Source organism: Eptesicus fuscus, chromosome 20, assembly GCF_027574615.1.
Source record: "Eptesicus fuscus isolate TK198812 chromosome 20, DD_ASM_mEF_20220401, whole genome shotgun sequence".
Classification (NCBI taxonomy): Eukaryota; Metazoa; Chordata; class Mammalia; order Chiroptera; family Vespertilionidae; genus Eptesicus; species Eptesicus fuscus.
In genome coordinates, this window is record NC_072492.1 from 33,758,391 (window position 1) to 33,770,671 (window position 12,281).

A 12,281-nucleotide genomic window follows, 5' to 3' on the forward strand; every position below is an offset into this window, starting at 1 on the left:
CCGTTATGCAAAGGAAGTGTAAGAAAATTTATAGTCCAAATGAGAATATCCAATCTTCAGTTTCTAGGGAAATAATTTAAAACACAGCAGTAGAAAGTTAAGGAAATATTTGGCTCACTAAGACATACATAAGAGAAACAAATGCATGATTTTAAAGATGTTTTATGACGTATAAGAGAACTTCATAAGTAGTACAATTTAAGTTCAAGTGCTTTGTGTATCATCAAGAAAAGCTTTATATATACTCATCTTTTCAAATAAGGTGAGCCATTTGTTAACTTAAATTGTGCTGTGGTTCATTTTGTATTTCTTACTATCCATATTTTACCAGTTGAAAAACTATGGTATAATATCACTCTTGTCTTCATTTTGCTATTTATAGTTTAAATTTTTAAATCATAAATAAGATGCTTTATTTTATTATGCTTCAATCATTTAAAAATTGGCTGGATCCATAATTCTGCAGGGTATTTAAAACTTAAAAAAATGATCAAAATCTTGCATTTTTATCAGTTTTTGACTGAATTGTCAGTTTAATTTTTTGAGTTATAAACACTGAGAGACTATTAATTCTATAACCTTTAACATGAACATTTATGAATTTAGCTATTGAAGAATTTAATCTCTTGAATTGTGATTCTAATATAAAACTTTTATTCTTTAAAATTTCAAGCAAATTAATATAGTCCAATATTTTCAATGAAATATTGGTAATAGTAATATAGAAAAGAGTAAAAGTAAAAAGTAGAAGCCTTAAAAATGCTAATTTACTGATATAGTAAAGTTTTTCCAGAATGAAATTCTTTGTGGAAGCTTTTCTTTAGGTTGTATCGTTTTGGGGAGTAGGGCATACCTGTGTTTGACGAACTAATCCACTTGATGTCAGTGTTGCTGTAAAAAATGCTGCTCTCAGCGGACCTAATAGAGTTGTTACATCACGAGGGAAGCTACCTTTCCAGTGATGGCTTTTGTGGGTGGGGTGGTTATGATTATGCTCTGCTTTAGCACCCCTTACTCTCCAGGAGAAGGTCAGTTAATAACGGGGAGTTGCTGTTTTGACGAACTGTTGTAAATGTTCTCTAAACCTCTCCTTCCTCATCTGTGCAAGACACTGTGATAAATATGGCCTTTCAAGAGACTAAGTTTTATTTTTGTTATTGAAGAGTTGGAGGGAAAATGCTGAAAGTTTATCTTTTAAATGGTCCAACAAAGTATATGATAAAACAGTCTTTCCTATTCTACTCAGATTTTTAGAGCAAGGAATCTGTAGGTATGGTGCCCAGTGTACTTCAGCACATTCCCAGGAAGAACTAGCAGAATGGCAGAAAAGATATGCTTCACGGTTGATAAAATTGAAACAGCAAAACGAGAATAAACAGTTCTCAGGCAGTTACATGGAAACCTTGATAGAAAAGTGGATGAATTCATTATCTCCTGAGAAAGTGGTGAGGAAAATAAACTGCATTTTTTTTTGTTTGTTTGTTTTAAATAATGATTTTGTTTGAGTCTTGACTTTATTTTGTGCTATATTTTGGTTTATTTCATTATCCTCTATATGAAGAACTTGATTCTTGAAAAAGTGTTTTTAGTAGCAAAAGTAGAGCTATTTGCTAAAAAATAAAGAGCAAAACTAAGCCGTTTGTTTGGAGATTTGCAGGTATTATATTAATTTATTTTCATTCAGTGAGTTTTTACTGCCATTTTTTGTTTGTTTTCTATGTCTCTTATTTTAGCTTTATTGTATTTTGTAAGAACAAAAAAACTGACAATTAATGTATAAGACACTGAGCTTTGTAAACAGTTCCATCACATCTTACTATTGACATTTAATGTAGTGAGTATGCCAGAAGCTTTGTGTGAGCTTTTAGGAATGGAAATGTTAACGTTATTTGCTCTCTGTTTTCAGCTTAGTGAATGTGTAGAAGGAGTAAAGGTAGAGCATAATCCTGATCTGACGGTTACTGTCAACACCAAAAAGTCTCACCAGACATGGACTTTTGCTCTCACCTGTAAGGTATGAATTTTGTGCTACTCAAATAATGTAAATTTTTTCCATTTTTCTTAAAACTTTTTTGACCTTTAAATCTCTGTGTTAAAAGAGCATTGAAAATGTTTTAATCTAAGTACATTTTAACGTAGGTTCTATGTTCTTCTAACATGTATTTCTGTATTTTGATTATTAAAGGTACAATTTTTGTTTTAGATTTTGAGATAAAATCTTTCTAGATGTTTTGATGCTTGCTCATTTATTTATTGATTTGGTAAAGAGGTCTTCGATTTGTTGTCTTCCAAACTTGGAACATGGGATGGGGTTCATGGCTTATAATTCACTATTTAAAAATCGAATTGTTTAATCTGGCAGTTCTAAGATCTTAAAATAATGGCAACTTATTTTCACATTTGATTTGATGAAATCACAAATTCTATAATAATGGGGTTTTAAAATGAGACATTTCACAGTACATCATCTTGAAGTAAAATATTCAAACTTTAAGAATGAAGCAAAGTAAACATTTCTGTAAATATACGCAGTGGGAAAGTTTGCATACTTTTTGGTGGTGTTTCTTCCACTGTACCATCTGCAACTTGGGGTGAAAAATCTGGGAACATTTAGCTTCAGCCTTGAACCCAATCCAGTACTTTCAGGGGTAACTGCCCACCTGTGAAGACTTCCTATTTGAGGATAGGTAAAAGTTTTTTAGGCCGAGGGCATGGAAAGTTGGAGGTCGATGGTCATACAGAGTGATAGCCTTTGCCACAGTGAAAGGTGAACATATCACAGAAAAGAGCAGGGTAGCTAGTGATGTAGCATAAATATATCATTTAAAAAAATTTCAGCTTTATTGAAGTATAATTGACATCATAAATATATTATTTTTTAACAACATATTTTAAAAAAATCATTCTGATTTTTTTTTCTTAAATGGCTTATGAGCACAATTTGTATTTTTAACATATTATCCTAGAAGCATGGGAAAGTAAAATTCCCTTATGGAAATATTTTTGTTGAAGAGCCCAATTACAATTGAATTTTTCACCCCCTTGTACTCAATGAATTATTTTAACTTCCTTGTAGCCTGCAAGAATGCTGTATCGTGTAGCATTGCTTTATGATGCTCATCGTCCTCATTTTAGTATCATTGCAATATCTGCCGGAGATAGTACTACCCAGGTATCACAAGAAGTCCCAGAAAACTGTCAAGAATGGATAGGAGGAAAGATGGCCCAAAATGGATTAGATCATTACGTGTATAAAGTCGGGATAGCATTTAACACAGAAATATTTGGAACTTTTCGCCAAACCATAGTTTTCGACTTTGGATTGGAACCAGTACTCATGCAAAGAGTAATGATTGATGCAGCTTCTACAGAAGGTAATATTTAGACTTTTTTCCCCTGATACGATGTATTAAAAGAGACTCTCATAACTACATTGAAAGATATGTATTGGCCCCTCTATGTTCCATGGATAGGGAGGGAATAATTAGGAAAAAAAAAATCTCAAATGAATTGACTCATTTACTATGTAATAGGATTAGAATGGTTCACTTTATGCCCTTTCTCTTTATACAGTCTTCAGGCAAAGCTTGTATGAGTAGATGATCAGATCTGTCTTGGTCTCCCAACTTAATTTTTAAAGTAGGATAATTTTAGCACAATAAAACCTTTTAATATTGCTTTGGGTAGAGTATAATTTTAATGGTAATCGTGAGTACACTTACAGTGTCTATTTTCATGTTTGACTGACTGTCCAATTAACTTTGATGATGTTAGTGCATTATCTCTGAATGAAAAGTCCTAAATATAAGCTTTCATAAGTGGGTTTTGTACGTTCACTAGTGTAAAGGAGACCCAATTGCCTTTGCACCCAGGTGCCCTTGGGAAGAAGTCCCTGGCTTCAACATGTAAGCACCTGTAGAAGATGATGAATTTCCTTGTACATTACCATATTGGTGCATACACCTAAATATTATGCCAAAATCCAAAAGGAAAGGTCACATTAACCTACATTTCTTTGGCGCTTGGTTGGATATATAGGTGCTTTATTTTATTTACCTAACGCTAAGTATTTAACAAGCACTCATGTAGCAGAGCTGTGTGAAACTTGCTTTGGTATTGACTGTAACTCACCATATTGGGGAGGATGTTTTTTCCTTTGTACCCCCGTCCCTTTTATAAGAACTAAAATTTGTTTTTTTCATGAGCAAATGCTAGGATTTAACTTTTTGGACATAGCGAACAGGTGGAATTGGTTCTGTCTCCTTTACTTTAGCTGCTGGTAAGGTTAAAGCAACATTTGTGTCCAAATTGAACAATTAGGCATTACTCTCTTGTATATATGCTAATTATTCCCCAGACTCATTCCTCCTTGATTTCCCACTTACTTTGATTTCTTTTACTTGTTTTTATTCTGCTGTATTTTGTTTTTGTCATCTTAGTAATCTTTGAAATCAAAATGTTATTTCCTGTAGCCAAATAGCTATGATCATTGACAAAATGAAAATATTTGGTTTATATTTACTAATATAAATTATTTTTCTGTAAAGGGCCAGATAGACAATCTGTAGGTGAATGGGCGTAACTGTATTACAGTAAAACTATTTTCAGTAACACAGCAGGCTGGATTTGTCTTGCATACTGTGGTTTGCCTATTCCTGTACTAGTAAGTTGCTTTTAGAGACTAGAACTTGAGATAACTAGGGAGCACCCTTTTTCAGTCATAAGGAGATTTAAATCAAGAGAGAGCAACATGTATCCCTTCCTCAAATAGAACTCTGAAAAGATGTGTTGGCTTACATGGTTGTATTTTAAAAGTTTGCTTTTAGATTGGTGGATTGTAACACATGACTCATTTCTCATAGAAATAGTTTGTGTTGTCAAGAATCTGTACTAGCTAATAAAAGCTTGTTTAATGGTACAGAGCGTTAAATGTCTGAAGAGGATTCCAGGCACCCTCATGGACTTGAGAGATTGAGGTTACTTTGGCTACTTTTCCTCAGATATGTTCTACTTTTCTAGTTGGAGAAAAAGAGCAGTGGACAGACTTCAGAGTCAAATAAAATTGGATTTGAATCCTGATTTTCTACTTGTTACCTGTGTGACCCTGGGCAGAGTACTTAACAATACTATAGCCCCCCTTTTTAAAAATAATACTATTAAGTGACCTCTTTGCAGTTTGATATCTTTGCCTATTTTTTAAAATGAGTACTTAAGAAATATGTTTTTATTGATTTCAGAGAGAGGAAGGGAGAGGAAAGAGGAATAGAAACATCAGTGATGAAAGAGAATCATTGATCAGCTGCTTCCTGCACTTCCCCTGCTGGGGATTGAGCCCACAATCTGGGCATCGAACTGTGACCTCCTGGTTCGTGGGTAGACACAATCACTGAGCCCCACCAGCCAGGCAGCCTATTTTCTTTTAAACAAGGTTTTACTTCTGTGTAGTTAAGGAAAATAATTGAGAAAAGTTAAGTATTTTCTTGAACTAATTTGGGTACATTGAAACAGTTTCACATAATGAAATTTGTTTTTCAAGGACAGGAAAAGTAAATTTACAAGAGAACAGTACAAAATGTGCAAAATATATTTTACTAGAGGCCCAATGCATGGAATTCGTGCAAGGGGCTTGGCCCTCGCAGCTCTGGCTGCCTTGGCCCTCGCAGCTCCGGCTTCGTCTGGAAGGTCGTCTGGAAGGTCTTCTGGACTGTCGTTCTGCTGTTTGGTCTAATTAGCATATTAGCTCTTTATTTTATAGGATGATATGAGATTTTAATATTATAAAAAGGAAAACTTAAATCTAGGTTTAGACAAGCTGGGTGACATTAGGTTGATTATTTTGTCATTGCTTAAATTAGCTGACCTGGTTGTACTAATGTTCTTTGTCAGATATTTTTTAAATTCTTTTTTTAAAAAAATCTTCATTGTTGAGCCTATTACATATGTCACCTTTCCCCCACTCACTTTTATATTGTTAAAATTGATGTCATTGAATATCTTAATGTTTTTTGTTAAATTCTTAAATTTTTTATTGTGTGACTATATTTGTTTCAGTGTGACTGTGTACAGAGTCCCAACAGAATTTTGGAGAAATGAAAGTAGGACATAAACAACAATATTTGTTTCCTGCGTCTATCTTAGTACTAGTTAGTGTTTTTTGATTATTATAGCAGAATGCTTGTCAGCAAAAAAATTGAGGGCAAGCGATTTGTTTATGTGAAATCACAATTTTATAAAACATTCTGAAATAGTTAAAATGTAAAATGGGAGTCTTCCATTTTTATCTTTTCCTGGAATATTTGTGTGGATAACATTCAGAGACATTGAGAGCAAAGAACTTCTTTGTTAAATTGGTGACAGTGTAACTAACAGTCTGGCTGATTTCACCTCTAGCCTCAGCCAGTTCATTATTTGATTTTCCTTGGCCTAGAATTCTGAGAAAAGTGTTATTCCGTGTACAAACTGGCCAAAAGGCAGTTGGGAATTGGAGAATTGAATTAGGTCTGAGCTTTATCATGTTTTCATACCGTTTTGATAACATTATAAATTATATCACAATATAATTTGGTTTTACGCACACAGAAATGCAGTGATGGTGTGAAACTAGAATTTGAATAAGAAATATCTCTATCACTTCTTCCACTTGATTGGCTATTCATTGTTTAAGTAAGTTTTTGTCCTTAAATTAATGCTGGGAACGTATATTTCTCTTCCATAAAGTTATAAATTTGGTAGGTCATTTATTTATTAGCTTGGTAGGTCATTTATTTATTAGCTTGGTGTTTCCAAAGCTGTGTTCCACAGAAATTAATAGGGGTTATACACATTAATAATAGGTAGAGTTTCATGTCCAAACACATTTGGAAATGGTGCATGCTTTATTTCCCTCTTAGGAATTCACAGTGCACCTCAGTAATTAAGGGCTCAGTGTCTGTCAAACTGATTTGACCATAGAACTTAGTTATACTCATTTATTACTCCTTGAAACTTAAAATCAAGTTACATAGCAGACATTTCTTTTTTAAAAATATATTTTTATTGATTTCAGAGAGGAAGTGAGAGGGAGAGAGAGATAGAAACATCAATGATGAGAGATAATCATTGGTTGGCTGGCTCCTGCACCCCCCACACCAGGGATTGAGCCCACAACCTGGGTATGTGCCCTGACAGGGAATCGAACTGTGACTTCCTGGTTCATAGGTCAACTCTCAACCACTGAGCCATGCTGGTCACACAGCAGACATTTCTAATTTATTGCTCATTATTGAACTAAAAAAAAGTCTTATTTAGGTGATTAAAATTTGAACTGGGAAAATACTCCACAGTTTTTTTTTGTTTGTCTTTTACACCAAGCATCCAAACCTTTTTAGTTTGCAGGTCATGAATGAATTTACCCCCTCTAGTCCTTTGGTAATTCTACAAAGTGGGAAGCATGTATAACTTTAACTTTATTTTTTTCAGTGTTTTCCCCTTGTTGATACAATTCGGGTTCAGAAAAGGATACAGTATGTTCTCAAAAAATTTTTTTTGGATTAAAGATGTGCCTCTCAAAAATGTGTAGTATAAAACATCTACAAAAGAAGGAAGTTAGTGAGTTTTCCCCTTACTTAGAAAACTGCATTTACGCCTTCTACAACTTTGAGTAATGGAAAATTTTTGCTGGGCAAAATTGATTTGGAATTCTGCTTTGACTGTCTCTGAAAGCTACCTGTTGAAGATTAATTCTTATATTTAAATTTGGAAATTTGGTATCACACATTTTTCTACATTGTGTCTAGCAGTGTATGTTAACACTAACATTAAAATTTAGTATGACCTAAAAATGATCTTCAACTGCCAAATTTAGTTGCTAAATTAAGAACAGGCCCTGGCTGGTTTGGCTCAGTGGATAGAGCGTCGGCCTGCGGACTCAAGGGTCCCAGGTTCGATTCTGGTCAAGGGCATGTACCTTGGTTGCGGACACATCCCCAGTAGGGAGTGTGCAAGAAGCAGCTGAATCGATGTTTCTCTCTCATCGATGTTTCTAACTCTCTATCCCTCTCCTTTCCTCTCTGTAAAAAATTAATAAAATATATTAAAAAAAAAAAAGGAACAGGTTATGTAATATTTAATATGATGTGATCAGAAAGTAATAGAAAAATAGATTTAAAAATTGTATATTTGTCAGTAAAAGATAAATATAACTGAGTGGAAGCATGTAAAATGTATAAAAATACTCCTATGCTATTACTTTCATGTTTTAATTTTTTATTAGCTTTGCAAAGAGATTGAAAACAGGGACAGACAACATGGAAAAACTCAGAAGTGTTTATCTTCTATGTATCAGTTTTGGTGAAAAGAGTGAAGCTGAAATGGATAGCAGAAATGGTAGTTTGGGATTTTTTGGATTTTAGTTTATTGTTGTTTTTTTTAAGTTTATTGTTAATTTGGGCAGTCAAGACCTGTAAAGTCAGACAAAAATGTTTTCTAAGAATAAGAGTGTGTTACCTAATTTTGGAATTGGGAAACATTTCATCTCATTCTTTTAAAGTCCTAGATAAATATAGCTGTTTTGAGCAAATTCCATATTTAACATGCATTTATTGCATGCTTATTTTGTGCCAGCCCTTGTGCTGAGTATGTAGAACACTGGGGTTTTTTCTCCTTACTTTCTTCTTATCCACTCTCCAGTTCCTGTTAAGGATATTTTCAAGTCTGCTCTGTACTACATACTGCAAGACAAAACAAACCAACCCTTTGGATGCTTTATTAGACTAGTAACTATGTGGCTGAAATGAGAGCTGTTGACAGTAATCAGAGGGCAAGGGACGTTGGGAAGCATATCTTGTGCCAGACTAGTTATTCCAACCTCGAATTCTATTTTTGTTGTTAATCTCACCCAAGGATATTTTTTTTCTTTGATTTTTAGAGAGAGTGGAAGGTAGGGGGAGAGACACAGAGAGAGCAAGATTGATTTGAGAGAGACACATTTATTGGTTGCCTCTCACACATGTCCTGACCAGGACCAGGGATTGAGCCTGCAACCGAGGTACATGCCCTTGACTGGGAATCGAACCCATGACTCTTCAGTTCATGGGCCGACACTCTAACCACTGAGCAAACCTCCTAGGGCTATACTGTATTCTTAAAGTAAGTTAGAGAAAATAAAATGTTATTAGGAAAATCATAAGAAAGAAAAAAGTAATATATAGTACTTATTAGAAAAAAATCTATGTATAAGTGGATCTGCACAGTTCAAACCCTTGTTTAGGGTCAGCTGTATTTGTGAAGCTATTGTAAAATAGACCATCATTGTCTCATACAGAGTATTTTAAAATGCAAATGTTTAATGAGCAGACCATCTTTAGAGCGTGATGATTATAGTTGCATTTATGTTGCCATTTGATTAATAATAAAACTGGTATATAATAATAAAATGCCTTTTCAAGGAGCAAAGTTTAGAGATTAGAACAATTACTATTTTTTTAAATTACATTTTTATTTTTAAATTTGGGCCTTTACATTGTAATCATTCTTAAGATACTAGAATAAGCTACTTTCTAATATTGAGAAATTTCTCTTGGTGGATGGCTACATGTTTATAATAAATATGTAACATTTAATGTAGCAAAATCTCTTATTAAGCAAAACATGGCCATTATGCCTTATGCTCTCATGTCAAAGATAGCACACGATAACTTGTCTTTGTACTTCGGAGGCTAACTCTAATCTCTTTTTAAATTTTTTGTTATTTTTCCCCTAAAACTTTAACTTGAGTTGTGAAATCATCTTTCCAATTATGTTAGATGAAAACGGAATCTCTGCCTGATAAGTCAGTTAAGGAACCTTTTTTTCTTTTGGTTAAGTTTCACATTTATAGGTGTATGTATGTTCCACCCAATAGAAAAGTAACGTGCTTGCTCTGCAGACAGACTAAGGCTACCCAGGGCTCAGAATCTATGTTACAACGTATTTCACCCTGTGTTGGTATTCAGCAGAGTTGAACAGTCATTCATTTCGATATTGTGCCCTACTTACGGTATAATGTAACTGAGGCTAAACTGGATTTTTTTAAAAAATGGCATTGAATGGTACATCATATTTCATTTTAATGTGGAATTATTGGTGTTTTCCATTAATATTTTCTAAAAGGGTTTTGTTTGTTGTAAGTTGACTTTCAGAGTTTCACTGTGTTTTACCACACAAAAAGAAATTTAACCTTTCACAGTTTTCTGATCTTCTCTTTCTGTAATGGGACAGGTATTGGTTGGAGGAGGAGAAAAGTGATTGTCACCTGATAGATTTTTGTCTTATGAGGAATTTATCATATCTTCTTCCTAGATCAGATTTCTCTTGACTGGAGAGTTAAATTCTAAATATTAATCTGTATTTTTAAGTTGTTAATAACACTTTCTAGAATGTCCTAGTTTGGTGTTAAAAAAGATGTTTTCTATATGGATTCCTATTTATGTTATTTTATTAAGCTAGACAAAAAGTATTTCTGATGTGGGGAAAATACTCTGTCAAATGGGTTTTTATATTGTTCTCTTTTTAAGAATTTGAGCTTTAGCATATAAAATTCTCTTACCAAATGTACAGGGCATTATTTGGTAATTTTAATGTTGTGCTCTTTTATAAATGTTTGTTTTGTTTCCATCTAGATCTTGAGTACCTGATGCATGCAAAACAACAGCTAGTAACCACAGCTAAGCGTTGGGATTCTTCTTCTAAGACTATTATAGAGTTTGAACCTAATGAAACTACTGATTTGGAGAAGAGTCTTCTTATCAGATACCAAATTCCTCTCTCTGCTGACCAGCTATTTACCCAGTCTGTTTTAGACAAGTCATTGACCAAGACCAACTATCAGTCACGGTTGCATGACCTTCTTTATATTGAGGAGATAGCTCAGTATAAAGAAGTAAGCAAGTAAGTTCCATTAGAAACACTTTTCTTGTTTTTGGTTATCTACCCTTTGGATGTTATTTTTCATTTTGAAAATGGAGGTGTTCCTGTGTGAAGACAGATAGTAGAATGGCTGTTGTTCAGTGGCAGTTATTTAGTAGCTGGATATGAGTTTCTTGAGGGAAGAACTGTGTCTTGCCCATCCTGGTAGCCCTAGTGTTTTGTACATAGTTCATTTCCACAAGACTCTGCCAGGTGCTGGGAGTCTAAACATGTGGTCCCCGCTCTTTAGGAGGTTTCTGTTCATGGTAGCCGGGGCAAGTACTCAGTGAATATTTGTTTAGTAAATGTACAAAAACTGAAAGAGACTACATATTTTGAAAAGGAATTTTAAGAATGAAATGATTTAAATCTTCTGGAAAACTATTTGATAGTAATAAAATACCTTTATAGCAGTTTATAAATGCTTTAACATATTTTACATTTTATCCATATTCTATAGATTAAGACCAAGTGTTTAAATGAAAAAGTTATTTGAATCATTATAGAAAAGGTAATCTGAGAAATGAAAGCTTGAGTGAAGGAAGATGTTAATGAAATAGTTGTTGTATTTGGTAGTAGCTTTCTGCTTTCTATTATTTATTTATTTATTTATTTATTTATTTATTTATTTATTTTTAAGTGCCCGCCCTCCTCCCCCCACCGCTTTCTGCTTTTTAATAAAATGGAACAAACCTTAAAAATTGAACCACAATTATGAGGCATGAACACATTTTTATAAGTAGTTTTCCCTTTAAATATACCCTAACCAACATATTTTTCTTTCCTAAGCTGCTTTATTCCCCTCCCCCACTTTTTATGGAATTTATTGGTGTGACTGGTTAATAAAATTACATGGGTCCCAAGGTGCCTTATCAATACTTATCATTAATATTATTAATAGATATTGAATACTCACTGAGGGATATATTCAGAAAAGGAAAAGTGAAAACTTAAAAGATACCTTGTGTTACTCTTTTTATAGATTAAATATGATCTAACTTTTGGAAAGTATTTTATTCAAATTAAATACATGTAAGATTTACAAAATTAGAATATGTATAGTTTTCATTACTCTAAGATTTTCAATTGTGGCCTATTGATGGTCTCTTAAAAGACATCAATTGTTTCTATAGACAGTTCTAATGAAATGGTCAGTTATCAAATAGCAAGGACAGTGGCTTGTATCATATGCATTATTCACATTATTAATATGCATGTATTTTATGTATATTATTGTAGTTTCTTTTTCCTTGAGAAAGGAACACTATGATAAGTCAAAAATTGGGATGAGACAGAGCTTACAAGCTTACAGGAATCTTTTTGTTTTTTTAAATCTTTTTACTGATTTTAGAGAGAGG

The 12,281-nt window shown here is 33.4% G+C and overlaps 1 protein-coding gene across 1 annotated transcript in view; it reads left to right on the forward strand.

The window, feature by feature from the left end:
• Positions 1-12,281, forward strand: part of HELZ (helicase with zinc finger) — a 128,717-nt gene that overhangs the window by 34,993 nt on the left and 81,443 nt on the right. Inside the window, exons 10-13 of the mRNA XM_054708968.1 lie at positions 1,247-1,445; positions 1,907-2,014; positions 3,077-3,374; positions 10,638-10,905. Of these exons, the coding sequence (XP_054564943.1) occupies positions 1,247-1,445; positions 1,907-2,014; positions 3,077-3,374; positions 10,638-10,905 (873 nt within the window). The remainder of the gene's footprint in view (positions 1-1,246; positions 1,446-1,906; positions 2,015-3,076; positions 3,375-10,637; positions 10,906-12,281) is intronic.